The 22,834-nt window shown below is 43.2% G+C and overlaps 1 protein-coding gene across 1 annotated transcript in view; it reads right to left on the bottom strand.

The window, feature by feature from the left end:
* Positions 1-1,141: 1,141 nt before the first annotated feature.
* Positions 1,142-22,834, bottom strand: part of LOC115894928 (myocardin-like) — a 58,177-nt gene continuing 36,484 nt past the window's right edge. The window contains exons 8-14 of the mRNA XM_030924092.1: positions 21,476-21,765; positions 20,170-20,323; positions 12,635-13,564; positions 9,431-9,574; positions 7,785-7,913; positions 5,273-5,330; positions 1,142-2,887 (exon numbers count right to left, since the gene is read on the bottom strand). Of these exons, the coding sequence (XP_030779952.1) occupies positions 2,316-2,887; positions 5,273-5,330; positions 7,785-7,913; positions 9,431-9,574; positions 12,635-13,564; positions 20,170-20,323; positions 21,476-21,765 (2,277 nt within the window). The 3' untranslated portion in view covers positions 1,142-2,315. The remainder of the gene's footprint in view (positions 2,888-5,272; positions 5,331-7,784; positions 7,914-9,430; positions 9,575-12,634; positions 13,565-20,169; positions 20,324-21,475; positions 21,766-22,834) is intronic.

Below are 22,834 nucleotides of genomic sequence, written 5' to 3'. Positions count from 1 at the left end.
AAAAAATTTACCATGTGGATCTTTTAAAACACAATGCAGGTAAAGGAATGTAAAATGATTTTCATGTTCCTTTCATATTCTTCTATAAGAGACTGTGATACCATTTCCAGCTACTAATGGTGACGCTGTTCTGTGTTTTCACATCCACATTCACTGCCAAGATGAGCTTGTTCACGATAAGCAAGTAGCTGTGAGTCACTGGGTTGGAGCCGTTAGTCATACACAGAGAGGCAACGTGTAGTCTGGTTGATTAATCAGAAATTCATAGTGAGAAAGGCCAGGTATGATTCACATCGGATGAAGGGTTAAAGGCTTTTGGTGTAGAACTCAGTAGTGCTGCTTTTGAAGATACACAGACACACACAGATATAATATACACATATGTATATATCTATCATACATACATGTGTATTTGTGTGTGTGTGTGTATTCGCCCACATCCCACTCCCAGAATAAGATCTGGCAGCTTTCAGAGTAGCAATCACCAAAACCTCTCTGTGTTCACACATTTTTTACAAGTTAACAATGGAATGACTTCTAAATCTTTGGTTTATCAAAAAGAGAGCTTCTAAAATCACAACATTTTTGATTATTTTTTCTATAAGTGCACAGTGAACAACATTTTTTTTTTTACAAAAGATGAAAACAGTGCCTTAGTGATTTAAATAAAAAAAAAAACAAAACAACAGCAATAGCTCCTTTCTACAGCATGCAACAATATAAAATGGTGAACTGGAGCCACAGTGAGCCTTACAGAGACTGTCCTGAAATTTTAGTTTTTTCCACCTCCCAGCCAAAGCCACGAGAGGTAATGAGGAATGCACATTAGACCATTGTCTTTTCCCTTCCATTGTTTTCAATGTGCAATTCTGTTTTCTTTCAAAAACCCAGATCTGAAATTCTCTCCTGTAAATATCATCCGTATTTGTCTTTACAATGTAATGATTTCCAATTTCCCCAGAGCAACACAAACCAATACTTTCTTGAAAACTGAATGAGAATAGAAGGAACATTGTGACTGATGAACCAAGTCACCAGTTTCTTCCTCAAGAAATCCTTGCGACTTCCTTTTGCAGCAAACTGTGCGTGTGGAGAATGAGTTCTCCAGAAGAACCTGGATTACATTTTTCAAAAATGGCTTTCTTAGGAGTATGGCAGCTTGTTAGAGCTGAGAAGTCCTCCCCTCCCAATGTTGGGGCAGAAAAAGAAAGATGGCCAAATGAGGAACAGGAAAGGATTGGTACCTTGAGGGAAAAGTGGAGTGAGAGAAAGATAAAGTGATAATAGCAAAACAAAAGGAGAAGTTGGACTCCCATAAGTAATAGTCCTGTTATAGGAACCCAGGGTGTTTATTCCAGGGTATGTGACATGATGTTATTCTCTAGTCTTGTCTGATTTATCCCTGGTACGGCTTCCTTCCTGTGCCTCGAGATATGTTTCTACTAATGTGGTCATCTCTAGTCTTTGGAACTAAAGGGGGCTGGCTGTGTTGGGGAGCTTGTGGCATCTCCTTCGGGGGAAGAAGGTCTACATCCTTCAGGGTTCTCATCTAGGACACATGCTTATCAGCAGAGATATGGTGGGAATGACTGGGCCACTGGTTAAAAAAGAAGAAAGTTCTGGGTGGAGTTCTGTGGACTCGGTTCAGGTTAACTGTTATTAGTGACCACACAGAGTCCTGGGTACACGTTCAGAACCACTCCAGTGGGGCAGTTTTGTGGTAGAGGGACATTGAGTTGATTTAGCTTTCCTTGAAAAAGATTGGTTTTGTCCCTCTGTCTCAAGAACTTTTGATTTGAAGCTGGGTCTGGTTTCTCTTTTGAAAGATAGTAATGGAGACATTGGGCAACAGCTTCCATCGCAGGTATGTCTTCCATAACCTTGGAGGGCTGGCTTCCCTGTGCTCCCAAAAGACTGTGTTTCCTTTCCACGTTATCTCTAGTGAATTAATGAGAAAAGCTTGCAGTGTGAGCTTATGCCCCAACAATGCCTGAGAAAAATAATGGACTAGAAAATATACTGGTCTTTGAAAAGGCAGTGAAATATCTTTTTTGGCATCCTTAATCTGAGAAAGCACATTTCTGAATGCATGTTGAAATCATTAACAGGTACTGAATGTTGGTAAATATTACAGTATATGTATTTCTTAAAATGTCTTCTATTTGTTCTTGTTGATTGGCACAGAAGTCTCCATTGCTTCTCTTTAATTCTCTTCTTCTTCTTCTTCTATTTTTGGACAGTAAAGTACGTATGGCTGTGTGCTTTCCCCCATGGAACTCCTATTGGTCTTCCATAGCGCTGGTGCATCGGGCATTCTACCACTGCTGTAAGTGAAGGTCCATGGAAGAACTCAAATTGAGATCAGTGACATCCAGGAAATCGATGTCGAAGATGCTGGGACTGCTGGTGCTGAGGGCGCTAAAGCCTGGTGTGGAACTTGGCGGAGTGAGGTCCAGCCACTCCATGGTTTCCCAAGGAGATTCAGTGAAGCTTAACTGCAGCCCACTGCTGTCCACAGAAGAGGGTGAAAACTGTGTCTGCATCGGAGAGAGGGGGCCTGGCAAGATCTCATGTGCATTGAAGAGGTCTTCTGCAGCCTTCCCAGAGAATCCATCCATTATCCCATCAAAATGAGGTTCTTCGCTCCCAATTTTTAGAAGGGTGACATCACTCACCTTTCCTAGGGGGCTCTGGGAATTTAATAAGACTTCAAGATGCTCATCACTGTCGGTGGCATAGGGATCAAAGGGGATCTGGCTGCCTGAAGAGGCTTGTTCAAAGGAAGCCGAGGGCTTGGGGAGGACAGCAGTTGGACTTTGGGAAGATCTGGGTATCTTTGGGACTTTTTGAAGACATGAGTGATCCTCTCTAGCGTCTGCTGGCATTTCTGTGGGCAATACACGATATGACTTGTTAAATCACTTCAAATTGAGCATGCCACGCAATATGAGTGAGTTACACTTAGATACAGAAGACAGCCACGCTTTCCTGGTCACCGCTCACCACCCAATCTCATCTCTAAGCTGAATCTCCAATTCATTGTCCCTCTGGTTTTTCCCAAACCCTTTCCTGTTGGGAATTCCACTCTGTGATTCTTAAACTCTCTTCCCTGAAGGTTCCTGTGCCTACTCCTCTGACCCCTGGTAGTCCCTTGAGGACACTGAGTCCATCCCGACACCCTCAGTGAGGGCCTGAAGATGAGGGACCAGGTGCCACGCCATTGCCACTTTCTGATTGCTACTCCCCCTCCTTCTGATGACAACTCAGCAGTTTTGGGTTTTGAGGGTGACACCAATGCCTCACCCCTAGCCTCCTGGTCACTCCTCCTCATTCACTGAAAACTCTACTTCCTACTCCATTGCCTTTTCCCCACTTCAGCCCTTCTCATTCTGTAACCTGAGCATCCTTGGAAATCACAGCATTCATGGTGGCCTCTCAGCTCCCGACTTGCTCCTCAACTCCAGTGATTCCCTCTTTACCACCCTGTCAGACACACCTTGGATTGTTTCATCTCCAAATACTGCATCCCTCTGAAAGCTCACTTTCAACCTATATTTTCTACTCTCTGTCCATCCTCTCCCAACCCTCCAAGCCACTTATTAAGTACCTGGTAACAATAATTTCCCAACCATTTACAGTCACGCCAATCCATAGACTCTACTACGTTATCACTGTCCACCAGTCCCTCTGGTCTTCACTTCTTTCCTTGTCCAGCCTGTAGTTTTGGCAGAACCCCACCTCTGGATGAACCTGATCGTCTGCCTTCACTGAGCATGCTCTGGATCAGCAGAACATTGCAACAGAAAAATTAAACAACTAAGCTGACTTGGTTTCACTTTAGATTTCTGATGTCAGACCTACCGCTGGCATTTAAGACTGCAAAACAACCCTGCTGTGTTTCTCCAGAAAACTCAATTCATTCATGATTAAGTCATAACTGCTCTTCTTGCCCTGAATCTTCCACACTCCCCTTCTGCACCCTCATGCGTTTCTGTCCTTGCCACGTATTTCATTAAAGATATACAAGGGCAGGCCGGGTGCGGTGGCTCACGCTTGTAATCCCAGCACTTTGGGAGGCCAAGGTGGGCGGATCATGAGGTCAGGAGATCGAGACCATCCTGGCCAACATGGTGAAACCCCATCTCTAATAAACATACAAAAAATTAGCTGGGCGTGGCGGCGCACGCCTGTAGTCTCAGGTACTCGGGAGGCTGAGGCAGGAGAATTGCTTGATCCCAGGAGGCGGAGGTTGCAGTGAGCCGAGATTGTGCCACTGCACTTCAGCCTGGTGACAGAGTGAGACTCTGTCTCAAAAAAATATATATATATGTGTGTGTGTGTTTGTATGTATATGTGTGTGTGTGTGTATGTGTATATATATATATAAATACAGGCATCTGATATGAACTCTTCTCATTTTTCCATCACAGAACTCATATACACACATATGTTTGTACCCATCTCTTTCTTCTTCCCTCTTGTTACAGTGGAGGAAAGGTCTGTTCACTTGCTTGTTGTCTGTCTCCCTTACCAGACTGTAAACTCTATAGAAATCAGGACTTCGTCTGATGCAGCACTGAGACTAGCACAATGCCTGGCTACCCCTTCTCTGAGTCCTTTGCTACCTCCGTCTCTGAAATTTTAAATGTTTTTGGCACAAGGGATTCCTCCCTGAGTTCTTTTCTTTTTTTCTACACATCCTCCTCAGGTCATCTTATTCATTTGTGTGGTTTGAAATTCTAGGTACACACTCTGTAATTTTTTAAGTAAATAAATGAACAAATTAAAAGATGACAAAAAGCACATGTTGATTATGTTTTATTGCTAGCATGAATAACATTTGAGCCTGAATGAACCATCCAGTGGAAGGTTACTAATTGAATTTCACTTTGAGTTGGTGGCACAAAACGTTCATTATCTGCGTTTTTCTTTTCTCATAATTGAGAAGGCAGGCACATTGAGATTAGAACATAGAAAGAAGTAGTGCAGCAAGAGAAAACACTTAAGGAAACAAGGATTAGGCTGAGACATGAAAACTATTAAAATGATTCTGAAAAATGCTCCTAGGACAAAGGCAGTGAGGAATCATCCACTATGCTTTCTTTTATCAGCTCTAAAAATGTGCGAGAAGCTCAAAGGAAATGACTCTCCCTGAGGACTGCCTGGTACATCCGACTCACAGTGTGCATCTGATCTTGCTACCGAGAGTTCATTCCTTAAGAGTTCACGCGGGCTCAGAATGTCCTAATGGACAGGACAGAGGCAGTCTTACCTCCACTTTCAATAAGCACGTCCAGGAGTTCATCCATCTGCTGACTCCGGGTCATTTGCTATTACAGATTAACCAAAGGAGGACAGACAATTTAGAAGGTGGTTATCTCCGTAGCAAATCATTAGAAGCAGAGCTGCAGGATTTTGAACTAGGTTTGGTTAAGGTTTTTTTTTTTTTTTTTTTTTTTTTCTAATTGTGGTAAAATACACATAACTTTAAATTTACTATCAACCATTTTTAAGTGTACAGTTAAGGGGCATTAGGTACATTCACACTGTTGTGTGACCATCGCCACCATCTGTCATCAGAATTCTTTTCATCCTGCAAGATTAAAACTGTGTACCCATTAAACCATAATTTCCCACGCCCCATCCTTTAGCCCCTGGCAACCACCATTTTCCTTTCTGCCTTTACGAATTTGATTATTTTATCTAAGTCCCTCATATAAGTGAATCAGACAGTATTTATTCTTTTGCAACTAGCTTATTTCCCTAAGCGTAATGTCCTCAAGGTTGATCTATGTTGTGACATGTGTCAGAATTTCTATTTTTTTAAGACTGAATAAAATTCCATTGTATAGATATAACACATGTTGTTTATCCATTCATTTGTCAATGGACATTTGGGTTGTGTCTACCTTTGGGCTACGGTGAATCACGCTGCTATGAACATGGGTCTATTGGCTAATGGCTTTTTAATCATGTTTGATTCAGCTTCAGTATTAATTGTAGGCAGATAAACTGCTGAATCAAACAGTCTACTACAACAGGAGAAAGGAAAAAGAAGGCAGAATGCTTCCTAGCACAGAGTACTTCAGAGTCAGTTCTATTGTTTGAGAGGTTTTCATCCCAGGAGCAGGACATCTTAGTATATAGAAAATGTCTTTTTAGGTTCTTACTTTGAAGTGACCTGAATCTACCTCTTGCTTGATCTCTGCAATGTGGTCCAAGAACTTGGCTCATATTTTGTTGGTTCCTCATCGCAGTAGCTTGAGGAAGCTGTAGACACTTGTAGGGTGTGTCCCCTCCTCTCTGGCTCATCTCAGTAGAGTCTTATTTCTGGACATCCACTTTGCCTGGCCCTCTTCTTTTGAAACTGAAGAATCAGCTGATGTTTACAGAAACCAGGGGAGAGGAATGGGGAGAACAAAGGCATATATCCATCTCACTACTCTGAGAGCCCAGACTCAATAAACACAGGTATCACTAATCAATATGGATGGGAGCACTGACCAAAAAATGAGTCATTTATCAGTTCAGAAGGTACCAGAAGCCTAAGTGTCTGGCAGGTAATTGAAATGAACTGAACATAGAATAAGAAAAAGAGGCAGCGAGCAGAGCATAGCTGTGGCTCAAAGTAGCAGAAGAACCTTGCTTTAGGCAATTGTCCCCCAGCAATGTGGCTCCTGGGTTGCCAGATCCTCTAACGTTTTAGAAATGAGAAAGCCTACTTTGCATACCATCTCCTGTTATTTAAAATATTCTTTAAGCCAAACAAAACTTGACTGCAGGCCGACTTTGATCTGTGGGATATCCGTATACAGCAACTGATGTAAATGTTCCTCTCTGGGTTAAGCACGTATGAAGGGTTATCAAATACCTTATCCAAGCTCAGACTATTTGAAATAGGGGATCATTAATTGTTTTCTGTTTTTCTTTTCTTTTCTTTTTTGAGACAGCGTTTTGCTCTTGTCACCCAAGCTGGAGTACAGTGCTGCAAACTCAGCTCATTGCAACCTCCGCCTCCCAGGTTCAAGCAATTCTCCTGCCTCAGCCTCCCGAGTAGCTGGGATTACAGGCACGCGCCACCACACCCAGCTAATTTTTGTATTTTTAGTAGAGACGGGGTCTCACCATGTTGGTCAGGCTGGTTTCAAACTCCTGACCTCATGTGATCCACCCGCCTTGGCCTCCCAAAGTGCTGGGATTACAGGTGTGAGCCACCACACCCAGCCTTGTTTTTTCTGTTTCCTACTTTTTAATTTTGAGACTTTCCAAATACAAACGAAAGCAGAGGATACAGTGAACCACCTTGCGTTTATTATCCAGCTTCAACACCCATCAATGTTTTGGCAGGGTCATTGAATTTTAAAGCCAGGGAGCACCTTAGGAAGTATTACCCTGACAATCACTGTCATCTATTTGAGAAGCTATTATGTACCTGAACAAAGTGGTAAGTGCTAGGTTATCTAGAATCCTTATCAAGTAAATATCCCTATTTTGTGTAAGAGAGGTGAAGCGTTCACCTGAGCGACAGTGGCAGCTGGCAGATGGCAGAGCTGGTACCAAAGCCAGACAGGTGACCCTCTCTCTTCTCTCCCTGCCTCACACAGCTACACATGCAACACTCTTTTCCAATTACTGTCTACATAATTTGCTTATTTTGGTGGCGTGGCACATGACACACTCAGTATCAGAATTTACAAACTGCGTGAAGTTTAATCATATAAAACAATGTCTGTTCATTGAGTCAGTCTATTTATTCTTCCATAAAGAACAAATCACATGGTTACCTGCTTTACGGCATCTTCATAGGATGGAGGCTGTGTTACCTCTGAAATTGCTGAACTTGACTTAGAGAAAGTTGGGGATGGAATTGAAAACTTTGGCCCCACCTTATCAGAAGAGTGTAAACCAGCCATCTGCATGGGTAAAATATGGAGAAAGGCATTGAATTCATGGGTCTGACATGATACTGTTTCTGTTCTGGAAACAACAGGCTAAATTTTGGAAAAATTGATCTAAGAGGAAAAGAAAAGGTCCAGGGCTTAGAAAATAACTCCCATATATTAACAATAGTGAATGCTACTGTGGGTTTATTGGTGGTGGCATCTTAGAATGGGAACCTTGCAGATCTATTTTCTCCCTTAAGGCACACCCTCTTCTTTTAGGGGAAAATAAGTAAGAGTCCAGTTCAATACGAAAAAGATCAGGCCGGGTGCGGTGGCTCATGGCTGTAATCCTAGCACTTTGGGAGGCCAAGGTGGGCAGATCACCTGAGGTCAGGAGTTGGAGACCAGCCTGGCCAACATGGTGAAACCCCGTCTCACTAAAAATAAAAAATAAAAAAATCAGCCAGGCGTGGTGGCGCGCCTGTAATCCCAGCTACTCGGGATGCTGAGGCGGGAGAATCACTTGAACCTGGGAGGTGGAGGTTGCAGTGAGCCGAGATCGCACCACTGCACTCCAGTCTGGGTGACAGAGTGAGACCGTGTCTCAAAAAAAAAAAAAAAAAAAAAAAAAAGAAAAAGAACCCAGGAATTTCCAGAGTAATCTATTCCACAGGTCATTTATTCCAAACGGGTTATTTTGTAGAGAGCTGGAGGCATTGCTGGGGTCTCTTTATGAACCAGCTTTGTTTATTGTGAGTGTGTTATCCTGTGGAGTGCCTGGCCCACGTCAGGGTCTCTGCCCCTTCCCTGACTTGTGGTATGTGGCACTTTTATGTCATGCTTATGTTGCTTGTCTCCTTTCTGCCACCTCTTCTTTGCCCCTTGAGCCTCTCCATACCCTGAATCCTTCATACCCCTGACTTCTTCCACCAGCTGAAGGGTGACGTCTCTTCCTTTTCCATAAAGATACTGCCCTGTGACCCTGGCTTTGCATGTCTCTCCAGTCCTGTCCAGGGATCTGTGTCCCTCTCTCTTCCTCCAACATGTTTCCCACACACCCTGATCCCAATCTTTAACTTCACAGAAATTGGTTAATTGTTCACGTTGTTTTGCAAACAGATTATGGCCGTTTTAGTCATCACGATTTCTGGGATGACCCCAGGAAATGACTCCCTGGGAACACTTCTAACTCATATTTGTACATCCTTTTACATGCACTTGGAGTGGATTTGTTTCTCTCTAAAATGAAATTGACTTCTGCCTTTAAAGGGAACTTCATTATTGCTCACGTTGGAGGACCTTTCCAGCCCTTTATAACCAATCTGTCCCTCCCTCCCACCAGCATTTAATGTTGTAAGCATGGATCAGTCATTATTACCCTATATTGTTCTTTATTTATTTATTTTATTTATTTATTTTTTGAGACGGAGTCTCGCTCTGTCGCCCAGGCTGTAGTGCAGTGGTGAGATCTCGGCTCATTGCAACCTCTGCCTCCCGGATTACAGAAGAGAGAAGAGGCAAAGTGAAGCCTTTTTTCAGGTGCCTACCTTTTGCTGTACACATGGGCTTTTGGGACAAGGGTTGCCCCCAGCACCGTGACTGCTGTCTGCTTGGGCTCCAGAGAAGGGTGGGTGGAGGCTGGAAGTACAGGGAGAGAAGCTTGGAGGATGGCCACTGTGAGCTCCTGAGTTCTGTAAAGGAAGAAGTGACAAATTACATGACCAGCAGCAGCTTACTTGAGTGTGACCTTGGCTGACAATTCTGGTTCCTGCCCTGTGTCCCCTGGTGTCATTTTTACAAACCTTCCTAAATTCCATTACCAGATGAACTTGCCTAAAATCTGGCTTTTTAGACGTCACCTGCTGCTAAAACCTTCCAGTGGCTCCAGATATGCACATCATAAGATTTCCACTTTCAACCCAGATGGGTGTTCGAGACTCTACAGTTTGGTGCTATTTACTTCTGCAAGGTTAAGTTCTACTATTCCCACCACGGACCTCCAGCAGCATGGCCTGTACATCCCATCTCCCTACCTTGTCCCTTTCCTGGCCCTCTACTTTTTAACATGACACTTCCAGTCAAGTCCAACCCCTTCACAAAAGCTTCCTGGACCTTTCCAGCCCTCTATAATCAATCTGTCCCTCCCTCCCACAAGCATTTAATGTTGTAAGCATAGATCAGTCATTGTTAACCTATATTGTTCTTTTTTTTTTAATTTTATTTATTTATTTTTTTGAGACGGAGTCTCGTTCTGTCGCCCAGGCTGTAGTGCAGTGGTGCAATCTCGGTTCACTGCAACCTCTGCCTCCGGGGTTCAAGCTATTCTCCTGCCTCAGCCTCCTGAGTAGGTGGGACTACAGGCGCGTGCCACCACGCCCGGCTAATTTTTGTACTTTTAGTAGAGATGGGGTTTCACCATATTGGTCATATTGGCCAGGCTGGTCTCTATCTCCTGACCTCATGATCCACCCGCCTCAGCCTCCCAAAGTGCTGGGGTTGCAGGCATGAACCACCGCGCCTGGCCTAATTTCTGTATTTTTAGTAGAGATGAGGTTTCACCATATTGGCCAGGCTGGTCTTGAACTCCTGACCTTGTGATCCACCTGCTCAGCTTCCCAAAGTGCTGGGATTACAGGCATGAGCCACTGTGCCCGGCCTAATTTTTGTATTTTTAGTAGAGATGAGGTGTCACTGTGTTGGCCAGGCTGGTCTTGAACTCTTGACCTTGTCATCCGCCCACCTCAGCCTCCCAAAGTGCTAGGGTTACAGGTGTGAGCCACCGCACCCAGCCTGTTCTTTATCGTTTCATCATGAAATTTTTAATGTCTTCAAAGAGTCTTTGTGAACCATAAATCACTGTACAATGTTAACAGCAATATCGTCAGTACTGAAAAGTTTGGTCCAGAGCTGTGTCTCAAGAGCTATTTTTACCTTTGTTTCCCAGGACACTACACACTCAATAAATGTTTGTTAATTATGACAATAATTTATTTAGGTCCTAATTTCTCCCAGAGTGCCCCTCAGGGGTAGACATCATTCATTGGAATGCATGGTTCCTGTAGGTTTGTAAAAATTAATTCCCATTATCTTTTGCCGCCCTTCACACTCTTGGGGTGGAGATATTCCACTTGAATAAGGCATGCACTTAGAATTAGCAGATCTTGGGTTCCTGTGATCCTGGGTAACTAATTTAAGCTCTCAAGCCTCATTTTCTTCAATGACAAATAAGGAAGAATACATTGGAGCTCATAGGTTTCTTGTGACAATAACTGAGATTACTCATAGACATGTCTCTTAATGCTTGGCACTTAGCAGGTATTCAATTAATGTGAGTTTTCATCTGATTCCTTTTCTAATAATGTTGATTTCAGAGCCTTCTGAAAATGTAACCTTTCTCAACTTGACTTATACAGGCTTTCCTAGTAATTCCTCAGCTTATGAGCATAAAAGTCTTTGTCAGTCACTTTTGCCTAGTCTTTGAATTAGTGAGTCTCCTAAGCCATCTCCTATGACCACTCCCATTCTGCTGCAGCCACTGGCCCTCTTTCTGATCCTTAACAGTCCCTACAAGCTCCAACCTCAGGGCCTCTGCATGTGCTATTTCTCCTTTGCCTTCAATGCCTTCATCCCACATATCCACAACATTTTCTTTTTACTGCTTTCAAGGTTTTGCTAAATGTCCCTGGCCCCTTCTAATTGAAGTTGCAAATTTCCAGCTGGGCGTGGTGGCTCACGCCTGTAATCCCAGCACTTTGGGAGGCCAAGGCGGGCAGATCACAAGGTCAGGAGTTTGAGACCAGCCTGGCCAATATGGTGAAACTCTGTCTCTACTAAAAATACAAAAAGTAGCCAGGCGTGGTGGCGTGCACCTGTAGTCCCAGCTACTTGAGAGGCCGAGGCAGAAGAATCGCTTGAACCCGGGAGGCGGAGGTTGCAGTGAGCCAAGATCGTGCCACTGCACTCCAGCCTGGGTGATAGAGTGAGACTCCATCTCAAGAAAAAAGTAGCAAACTTCCAAATTACACACACACACCCCCTTTTGCTTTTTCTCCATAAGATGCATCATCTTCTAATATAGTACATAATTTACTTTGAAATTGTTTCACTTGCTTTTAAACTGTCTCTGTTCCCACGAGAATAGAAATTTTTGTTTGACTAGCTCAACACTAATTCCCAGAGATGAGAACAGGGCCTGACACATAGTAGGTGCTCAGTAAATGTTTGCACTATGCAGACCATTACATGAGGAGTAAGATCTGATGATTTTCCCGTTAAACGTTTGAGGCATTGGTTTGGCCTATGATAAGGTTGGATACTAAGGAATCCTGGGAATCCTGAGAGCAGTGGTCAGCAAGCTGCAGCCCACAAGCCAAGTCTTGCTCACTGACTTTTTTTTTTAAATAAAGTTTTATTGGGACATAGCCATGTGCATTTGCTTACATGATATCTGTGGCTGCTTTTGTGATACAAACGCAAAATTGGGTAGGGATGACATAGACAGTGTGACCTGCAAAGCAAAAAATATTTACCATCTGGTCCTTTACAGAGCAAGTTTGCCAACCCCTGCCTTAGAGGATGAGTGAGTTTGGTCTACCATGGAGATTCAAGGATTGTAGTGTCTGGGAGATGCTGGTATGCTTTTGGTAAACTCTTCACATTGAAAGTTCTGACATTAGCTCTTTAGCAGCTGAAAATTTGTAACCCACTTCCAGAAGGAGGTGTGCACCAGGCATGGTGCAAGGTGCTCTTACCTGTGCAGTGCACACCTGGCTGCTGATGGGCGAGGAGACCCTGTGTCCTTCTCCCTGGGCCCCGGAGGACGAGGGCAGAAAGTGAGGATTGTTGGGTGATGGGGGCAAACTGATGTGCTGTGGGCTTTTCACAACCCCAAGCGGTGAATGCTGAGGGGAACACTGGGGGCTGAGAAATGTGGAAGAAAGTACATTGGTTTGATCTGAGGACTCCACACAATGAGCATTTCCAAGAGGCTGGACTTGAGCCGCTTCACAAGCCGGCGGGTGACACTCTGAGCTGCTGCTTTGCCTTTTCCCAGGTACTTGGGATGCAAAAGGACAGCTGGAGACAGCCTCTTCCTGCTTGATGGAGGCAGCCAGGAAAGGCAGTGGCTTCCTCTCTGAACAGTTATTCCTTTTCTGCTTCTGAAGCTGCATCCTCAGCTCCTCCACCTGCCTCTGCTCTTGCTGGAGTTTCCAGGTGAGTTCATTGATCACCTTCTGCTTCTCCACCAGCATCTTGTCCTTCTCGGAGTCCAGCCCATCCAGCTCAGAAGGAACAGAGCCCCCATTCAGGCTGCTCATGAGACTCTCCTCCGTGCACACGTGGACCGGGGACGGGTGCAGGCCGAAGGAGGGGGAGGCATCAGTGAAGGTGTCTGGTAGGGACCCGGCGACCGACAGGTCAGAGGAGGCTGGGGAGATCGGGGGGCTGGAGCTGGTGCTGCCAAAGTGGTAGAAACCATTGGAGAGGGCACTGGTGGAAGAAGTCTGGTAATTGGGCAGCGTGTTGGGTGTGACAGGAAAAGTGACAGTCGTTATATCCCCAAAGTTCGGCCCTGGGTTGCCAGAGCAGTCCTGGAAGGGTCGAAGCCGGTCCATGAGGGCCGTTTTGGTGCCTGACACAGGCAGGCCCCGAATTCGAAGCTGTTGTCTTAATTCAGAGACCTAAAGAAATCAGAATGTGGTTAGTGTGCTGTTTAATGACAATATTTTTAAAAGTGTATTCATTATAAAATTAGCTTCAGAACATCACAAATGGAATTCTACAATACCCACTCTTTTTTATACCTCTTTCCAATTTCCTCTCCTACCCCGATATAAACCAGTTTTGCACAATTTTAACAATTACTTTTAACTTTATCATATATGATGTTTTCATGGCCTTAGAGTCATAGAAATGTAGAGCTTGAATGAATGGTAGAAGTCGTCTAATCTACTGCCTGTCATCCCTCATGGCGATCCGTGTCCCCGTTTTCTAGATGAGAAAACATATCCGTCTGGGTTTAGACACAAACCCTCCAACAATAGTCTTGAAGTACAGCGAAGTCGGCAGCTTTTCTGGCTTCCTTGGTGAGGGCTCTTCCTACCACGTTCTCTTCCCCAAACCTGAGCATGCACCAGAACCACTGGAGAGTGTGTTACAAAGCAGACCGCAGGGCCCCACTGTGGGGTTTCTGGCTCAGTTGATCATGTATTTCTAACAAGTCCCCAGGCGGTGCCCAGACCTGACTTTGAGAACCACGGCTCGTTATGAACATTTATACCCTAATTTTAAAGACCAGCTGGATAACAGTCGTCTACTGAGAGAGTAGGTGGTGATAAGGCCATCGGTTCAAATCCTGGCCCTGCCTGTTACTAACTCAGTGATCAATCACTCCGTGCCTCAGTTTCCCTTCTGGGAAATGGAGGGAATAACACTTTATGCATTTTTGTGAGGGTTAAAATGGCATAAAATGCATAAAGCACTTGGAATAGTGCCTGGCAAATGGTTGTGCAATATAAAGTTTTACTAATATTAGTATGTTAATTGCATGTAATTATCTTATCCCTGTATTTTTTATAATGTTCTTAAACTGGAAAGTCTTAATATCTACAAGTATGAGAACTGGTCAGGTAAATGATGGTGTATGCAAATGGCGGGACACTACGGATCCAGTAAAGCTGATGCTATCAATATTTGCTGACATTGGATGATTCATTGCTTGTGGTATAGTAATAAGTGAACAAAGTTTGCATTGATTGTATTTTTCTAAAAATTATATAAACAAGGTATGGATATATATACATATATATATTTAAAGCTATATTTGCATATGAAATTATCCAGATAAAAATATGCTAAAATGTTAACAACGGTTCTCCTTATCTGCAAGTTCCAAATATTTCACATAAATATGTTACTTTTGTAATTAAAACAGGAAACATATTAAATACCTAAATTTCAATAATTTCACAAAACAGAAGGCTATAGGCAAATATTCTGATATTATAGGAAATTCTGATACCTGTAGGAAAAGATTGCTCGAGAAAAATATTGAAAACAAAATTTAAAACTTCTGTAAGTCAAGAAACTACAAAGCTCAAATACAAATAGCTACCTTGGGAAAAACTAATGGCAACACAAATAATAAAGTGTTAAAAAGCTCAATGTATCAAGTGTGCTAATTGATTAAAAAGAAGATTGATACCCAGTATAAAAATGGGCAAGGGATATATGATCCAGCTTTTCAGAAACAAAAATAAAATTTAAAATACGGACAGTAATGTATGTATATCATCATTAGTAATCCAAGAAATGCAAATCAAAAGAATATATATATATTTGTATTTATTAAATTGGCAAAGGAATAAGAAGACTTTGTGTTAGTTAAGTAGGAGCAAAAATTAAACAAAACTATTTTTTTTTTTGAGGCAGAGTATTGCTCTTTTGGTCAGGCTGGAGTGCAGTGGCACAGTCTCAGCTCACTCCAACCTCCACCTCCCGGGTTCAAGCAATTCTTCTGCCTCAGCCTCCCAAGTAGCTGGGATTACAGGCGCGCACCACCACACCAGGCTAATTTTTGTATTTTAAGTAGAGACGGGGTTTCACCATGTTGGCCAGGCTGATCTGGAACTCCTGACCTTAGACGATCCACTCACCTCAGCCTCCCAAAGTGCTGGGATTACAGGCGTGAGCCACAGCGCCCCACCCCAAATTACAACATTTTTGAAAAGCTCTTTACTACATTGCTATTCAAAGTATGGCCCTTAGACAAACAGCATCAGCATCGCCTGCGAGCTAGCTGGAAATGCAGAATCTTGGGCCCCTCCGCAAACCTGAATCAGAATCTGCATGCTACCAAGAGCCAGGGTGATTCAGTTCACACATGAATGCTTGAGAAGGGCTGCTTCTGGGAACAGACTGACACAAACGTTCAGGGCAGAAATTTTACAATATATATCAAAAACTTTAGACAATATTAATATATTTAATTCAGGAATTTTATTCTAGCCTGAGGAAATAATCAGAGAAACTAATAAATGTAGGCACAAAGGTCACTGAAATCATATATATATATATATATATACACACACACATATATATAGCACTTGGAATAGTGCCTGGCAAATGGTTGTGCAACATAGTTTTACTAATATTATTACATTAATTCACGTATATATATATAGGTTTTGAGACAGAGTCTCACTCTGTCACCCAGGCTGGAGTGCAGTGGCACGATCTCAGCTCCCTGCAACCTCCGCCTCCTGGGTTCAAGCAATTCCCCTGCCTCAGCCTCCTGAGTAGCTGGGATTACAGGTGCGCACTACCACACCCGGCTAATTGTGTGTATTTTTAGTAGAGATGGGGTTTCACCATGTTGGCCAAGCTGGTTTTGAACACCTGACCTCAAGTGATCTGCCCACCTTGGCCTCCCAAACTGCTAGGATTACAGGTGTGAGCCACTGCGCCCGGACTGAATTCACAGTTTGAATAGCCAAAATCTGGTAGCTAGTTAAGTGTCCAGCAGTGGAATGTTAACTAGGTGGTGAAGTGATATGCTCCTGTTAAAAATAAAAAATTTATTGGATATTAACAGTTATGAAAAATGTTCGTGATGTATTAAGAAGCATGCCAGTAATTTATGTACACGTAATTTTTTCAAGACAATTATTTTAAAACAAAATGTTTATATGCATTTTAAACCTAGAAGGAAATATAATCTACTTTCTGTGAGTCTTAATTATTATTATTATTATTTTTTGAAACGGAGTCTTGCTCTGTCGCCCAGGCTGGAGTGCAGTGGCCGGATCCCAGCTCACTGCAAGCTCCGCCTCCCGGGTTTACACCATTCTCCTGCCTCAGCCTCCTGAGTAGCTGGGACTACAGGCGCCTGCCACCTCACCTGGCTAGTTTTTTTTTTTGGTATGTTTTTTAGTAGAGACAGGGTTTTACCGTGTTAGCCAGGATGGTCTCGATCTCCTGACCTTGTGATCCGCCCGTCTCGGCCTTCCAAAGTGTTGGGATTACAGGCTTGAGCCACCGCCCCCGGCCTTATTTTTTAAAATACTGTTGACTTTTCTACACACTATCATATTTTGACAGTCAATATATGTTACTTTATAATCAGCTAAAAGTTATCAGAAAGGATTGAATTAACTTACATTAGCAATTATTTAGTTATTCACCCTACAGTCTTGCTGGAATTGTTTTATCATTATCTTTTAGATTTGCTGGTTTGAAAAAGTACAAAATGGCATCTCATTATTGTTTTAATTTTGAATTACTTAAAATTGATGAGTTCTACATTTATTTTTAGAATCTGTCTTGGCACTGAATAATTTAACTACATTATTAAATAATGCGGTTCATATTCTAAAATAAAATGAATACGGTTGAGTTTAATTTACCTTAAACTTCAGAATATTACACTGTATGGGCTTGTTCAGGACAAAGGTTTGTATACACCTTTTTCCTACATTCACTGGTGTTTTAATCATTAATAACTTTTAAAACTATTATGGAAAAATTGAAACATACACAAAAGTAGATAGAAAAGTCTAATGAACCCTATCAACTCATCAACAAACTTCAACAATTATCACTCACGTCCAATCTTGTTTATTTTATACTCCAACCCACTTCTCCTACCTTTCCTGAACTATTTTGAAGCAAATCATATAAATTTGGTCTTTAGCTCTAAAAGATAAGTACTCTTAAAAAAACCAAAGATACAATAACATTATCACACCTTAAAATATGAATCATTATTTCTTAACATCAATAAGATATTCTCCCAGTTTTTTAAACTTTCAGTCTCTCTCTCTCTCTGTCTCTCTGGTATGCTCTCTCTCTCTCTCCAGTTTTTTCTTTTTTTCTTTTTTTTTGAGACGGAGTCTCGCTCTGTCACCAGGTTGGAGTGTAGTGGCATGATCTTGGCTCACTGCAACCTCCGCCTCCCGGGTTCACGCCATTCTCCTGCCTCAGCCTCCCAAGTAGCTGGGACTACAGGTGCCCGCCACCACGCCCTGCTAATTTTTGTATTTTTAGTAGAGATGGGGTTTCAACATGTTGGTCAGGCTGGTCTTGATCTCTTGACTTCATGATCTGCCTACCTTGGCCTCCCAAAGTGCTGGGATTATAGGCATGAGTCACTGCGCCTGGCCAATTTTTATTTTTTTAATAGGATGCAAAAAATTATCCACATACTGTCATATATAACCATGAACTTTTCAAAAAGAAATCAAAGACTTTTCTGTCAGTGTTCTTTTCCTTTTATGTAGCAAAACGTGAAAATTGCTTGCAAATGTCACCTCATTATATGACTTTTCTGATTACTATTTGGGGGGGTCACCTTCATCCATTCCTCTTATTTCTTCCTTTCCCCAATTGTGGTTGTATCATATGTCTCCTTCATTCCTCTTCTCCCCTTCCTTCTCACTCTTTCCATTTTGTTCTTTGTCAGTCACATTCACCCTTCTAGGTTCAATGCTCCAAACATTACACATGATTCTGAAATTTCTTTTCCCACCCCTGACAACACACCCTGGCTAATTCTTACTGATGGAAATGGATGCCTTTTCTCTCGGTTGTCCTGCTGGTACCTGAGACTTGACTTTCTCAAACTGAATGAACTTGCCACTGTCCCTTCATATCAACTCTTCATTCTACTCTCCCTCTTTCTGTCATTGATGTCACTCTCCCAGGACTCAGATGGCGCCTCTCCCCATACACACAGTGAGTGGTGAAGTCCAGCCACGTTCTCTCCTGCCCATCCCTCTCTTTCCACTCGTCTCTCATACAATAGCAAAGCCCTTGAAATAAGTTACTTAGCTTCAATCCTCAGTTCTGTCATTCATAAGCTGGTTAAACTGTCTATCATTTGACCTTTTTATGATTCTGTTTTTTTTTTTTTTTTTTTTTTTTAGATGGAGTCTCGCTCTCACCCAGGCTGGAGTGCAGTGGTGTGATCTCCGCTCACTGCAAGCTCCACCTCCCAGGTTCACGCCATTCTCCTGCCTCAGCCTCCCGAGTAGCTGGGACCACAGGTGCCCGCCACCATGCCCAGCTAATTTTTTTTTTGTATTTTTGGTAGAGACAGGGTTTCTCCTTGTTAGCCAGGATGGTCTCGATCTCCTGACTTCGTGATCCGCCCGCCTCGGCCTCCCAAAGTGCTGGGATTACAGGCATGAGCCACTGCGCCCGGCTCCATGATTCTGGTTTTATTTTCACTTTTTAAACTGGGGAGACAAAACTTATCTTGCAGGGTGAAAATTAAAGCAAATCTACACAGAATAAATGATGGATGGCTTATATTAAAAAATACAAATTGGTAGGGGCTGAGCAGGGTGGCTCATGCCTGTAATCCCAGGACTTTGTGAGGCCAAGGCCGGTGGATCACCTGAGGTCAGAAGTTCGAGACCAGCCTGGCCAACTTGGTGAAACCCCATCTCTACTAAAAACACATAAATTAGCCAGGTGTGGTGGTAGGCGCCTGTAGTCCCAGCTACTAGGGAAACCGAGGCAGAAGAATTGCTTGAACCTGAGAGGCAGAGCTTGCAGTGAGCCGAGATTGTGCCACTGCACTCCAGCTTGGATGACAGAGCGAGACTCCATCTCAAAAACAAAAAAAAAAAGAAAAAATTGATAGGCACCATCGTCATCATGATCATCATCTCTTCACACCTATACTAATTATCATAACTCTCACCAGCCAATGATTCTGAGCATGTGTATCTAGAGGGATCCACCTGCCTCAGCCTCCCAAAAGTGGGTTTTGAGGGGTCTGACAGATGGCACTATCATATCTGGATCACGTTTCTCTGTGACTAAGGCATCTCCTGTCTTACTGGTCTCCTGTCTTACTCTTATCTAGAAATAGCCTACTTAAAAATTATTTTTTTTACTATGGTAAAATAAACATAACATTTGTCTTTTCCCTCTATCTCAAATGCTCTTGCCCTTCCACCATCTGCCCTTTTACCATGGGGTGGCATTCGCCAGATACTGGTGCCATGTCCTTGGACTTCTCAGCCCTAGAACTGTGAGAAATAAATTCCTTTTCTTCACAAATTTCCCAGTTTCCCATATCCTGTTACGGCTGCGTAAAATGGGCTAGTCAACTGGGGTGTTCAACCACAGCAGGATAAATTCTGTCACCTCCTTCAGCGTTTCCTGTAGTCCTCTTCCCCTCCCACTCTCTTACTCCAGATACCAGTTGGTCATGGTGCTGTTAACAACATACTGTTGTATTTGTTTAAAAAAAGAAAGCAACTCATGTCAAATCCTATACCTTCAGATCATCCAGGTTAGGCGGGAGTGGGCCGGGTTTGAAAGAGGAGACACCAGTTTGTCCAGAAAAACTGTTCTTGACAGGAGACAAGGGGGTATTGCTCAGTGGCGTTGAAGAAGAGTTTGGATTTCTGACCATCTGTTCATTTGGTTCTCTAAAAGACAAACAAAGAGGCACGTCAGGTACAATCAAATATTGGTGGTATAACTTGCGTTTAGATCGGATCCCAAAGTGATTGCCTGCAAGGGTCAGGCACGTAATAAACCAGCAGAAGAGAGCAGGGTGAGGAAAAACAACAGGGCCGGCTAGATGGCAAGTGGTGTGTGACATCTGAACTTTGTTTAGGGAGATAAGAGGGAGTGGTGGGGACTGTGGCACACGAGAGAGGACACATCCACCTGTGATTCAGCTGATGCTCTGTCCTGGGGAGGCCAAACACACCTGGTGAAGCTTGGTTGTGTTTAGTCCTTGGCATAATTGCTAGCATAGTCTGAGGATGACAGGAGGAATCCATATCTCAACTTTACATGTGGGGATATTGACAATTTAAAAGGTGACGTAGCAATGTGGTCACAGAACCTGGGCCCAAGAGTCAGTCTTTGAGGGTGTCTCTCCGCTGCCCAGCGATGTTCTTTCCAAAAGCAGAAGTGCATCGGAATTGCTCATAATTCCAATATCACATTCTTAGACATTTCACAGTCCAATTTGAAAGTGCTAATCCTTTCCTTTTCCCCAAAGGGGCCTCTTACTAAGGGCACTGATTTACAGTAGTCCACCCGTTATTGGCGGTTTCACTTTATAAGATTTCAGTTACCTGAGGTCAACTGTGGTTCAAAAATAGACGTGTACAGTACAATAAGTTATTTTGAGAGAGAAACCACCACATCCACATAGTTTTTATTGCAGTATCTTGCTATAATTGTTCTATATTGTTGCTAGCTGTTATTGTTAATCTCTCACTGTGCCTAATTTATAAATGAAACCTTATCATAGATATGTATGCCTGAGAAAAATATAGTATACGTAGAGTTCAGTACTATCTGAGGTTTTAGGTATCCACTGAGGGTTTGGAATCCATCTGCAGATAAAGAGGGCCCTGGATTCACTTCCTCCCAGTCTTATGGCTCTGAAAAGGTGTGCACAGTTTCTAAATTGAATCACCTTCCAAACATACTGGATGAGGAAATGGTGCAATACAGGACTTGCTAGGCCCCATGGTGCTGGCCCCATGTACATCACATAGATATTAACAGACGCCATTCTCAACCTCTGCCTACAGCCACCCTCCCAGGCTTGCCGGACTTACTTAAGCTGAGCTTGGTGCATCCCTGGGTAGCTGAATCGGTGCTGCTGCTGCTGCTGCTGCTGCTGCTGCTGCTGCTGCTGCTGCTGCTGCTGCTGCTGGCTGAGGATTTGGAGTTGCAGAAACAGCTGCTGTTGCTGTAGCAGCCGAGCGTAGGCTGAGTCCATCGGTGGAGGGGACTTCTCTGCCTTCTGGTCTGGGGGAATGTACTGGTGATATTTCAGCTTCTTCACCTTTGGCTTGGGGTCCTTGGGCTTTTTGTGGCGGTTCTTGCTGTCACCCAAGGATTTGGACTGCAAAGAGCGTGAGGAAATGGCAAGTGCTTTAGGCCATGACTGAGAATGACTTTGCATCACGGACACATCGTGAGGCAGTTTTGTCTGATGGCCATTCTTGAATCTCAGAAATACGATATAGCAAAGGCATGATGTACAAAGAGCTCCTAGAACACTAACGTTGCGAATGAACAAATTCACTGCAAATGTATCACACTGGAAGGACACTCCTTAGACAGGGAAAGTTGAATCTTAGAAGCAGCTCCAGAATTCTTCCTTTCTGGAGTACAGCAAAATGTAATCCTGTCTTTCAATGAGTGCATTCTCCTAACCTAAAACCAACTGATGGCCTAACAAAGGCTGCCTTCTGATCTTGAGACTATTTGTAGAAAGTTCTTTCGTGGCTGGGCGCGATGGCTCACACCGGTAATGCCAACACTTTGGGAGGATGAGGTGGGTGGATCACTTGAGGTCATGAGTTAAAGACCAGCTGACCAACATAGTGAAACCCCATCTCTACTAAAAATACAAAAATTAGCCGGGCGCGGTGGCGGATGCCTGTAATCCCAGCTACTCGGGAAACTGAGGCAGGAGAATTGCTTGAACCCGGGAGGCAGAGGTTGCAGTGAGATGAGATCGCGCCACTACACCCCAGCCTGGGCAACAAGAGCGAAACTCCATCTCAAAACAAAACAACAACAACAACAAAAGAATGTTCATATGCATATGGGCAGTCACCTTTAGTTAAACACTTAATAAGTTGACTTATTAAGTACATAAACTTAGATGAAACTAAGATTTTCTTTGAAAGTCTAGAATGTGGTTATTTGTTGCTTTGGACTGAAAGTAAGATAAACCCTGCCTATCTGCCTGCTTAACACCCTCTCGCCTGCATGCCAAATACCGATGAAAGATCAGGAAGTAACACCTTTTGAAATAAGGATACTTTACTTATTATGGGAAGGGTTATCCACCTACTGGAACACTTCCCAGAGTTGGAACCCAAAGCATGTATTGCAGGATTCAGACACACTGAATCAGAAAGTTAAGGGTATAGTCTTGGAAGATAAGACAAATGTTTGAAAGT

Source organism: Rhinopithecus roxellana, chromosome 19 (genome assembly GCF_007565055.1).
Source record: "Rhinopithecus roxellana isolate Shanxi Qingling chromosome 19, ASM756505v1, whole genome shotgun sequence".
Classification (NCBI taxonomy): Eukaryota; Metazoa; Chordata; class Mammalia; order Primates; family Cercopithecidae; genus Rhinopithecus; species Rhinopithecus roxellana.
This window is presented reverse-complemented; position numbering and strand designations above follow the sequence as displayed.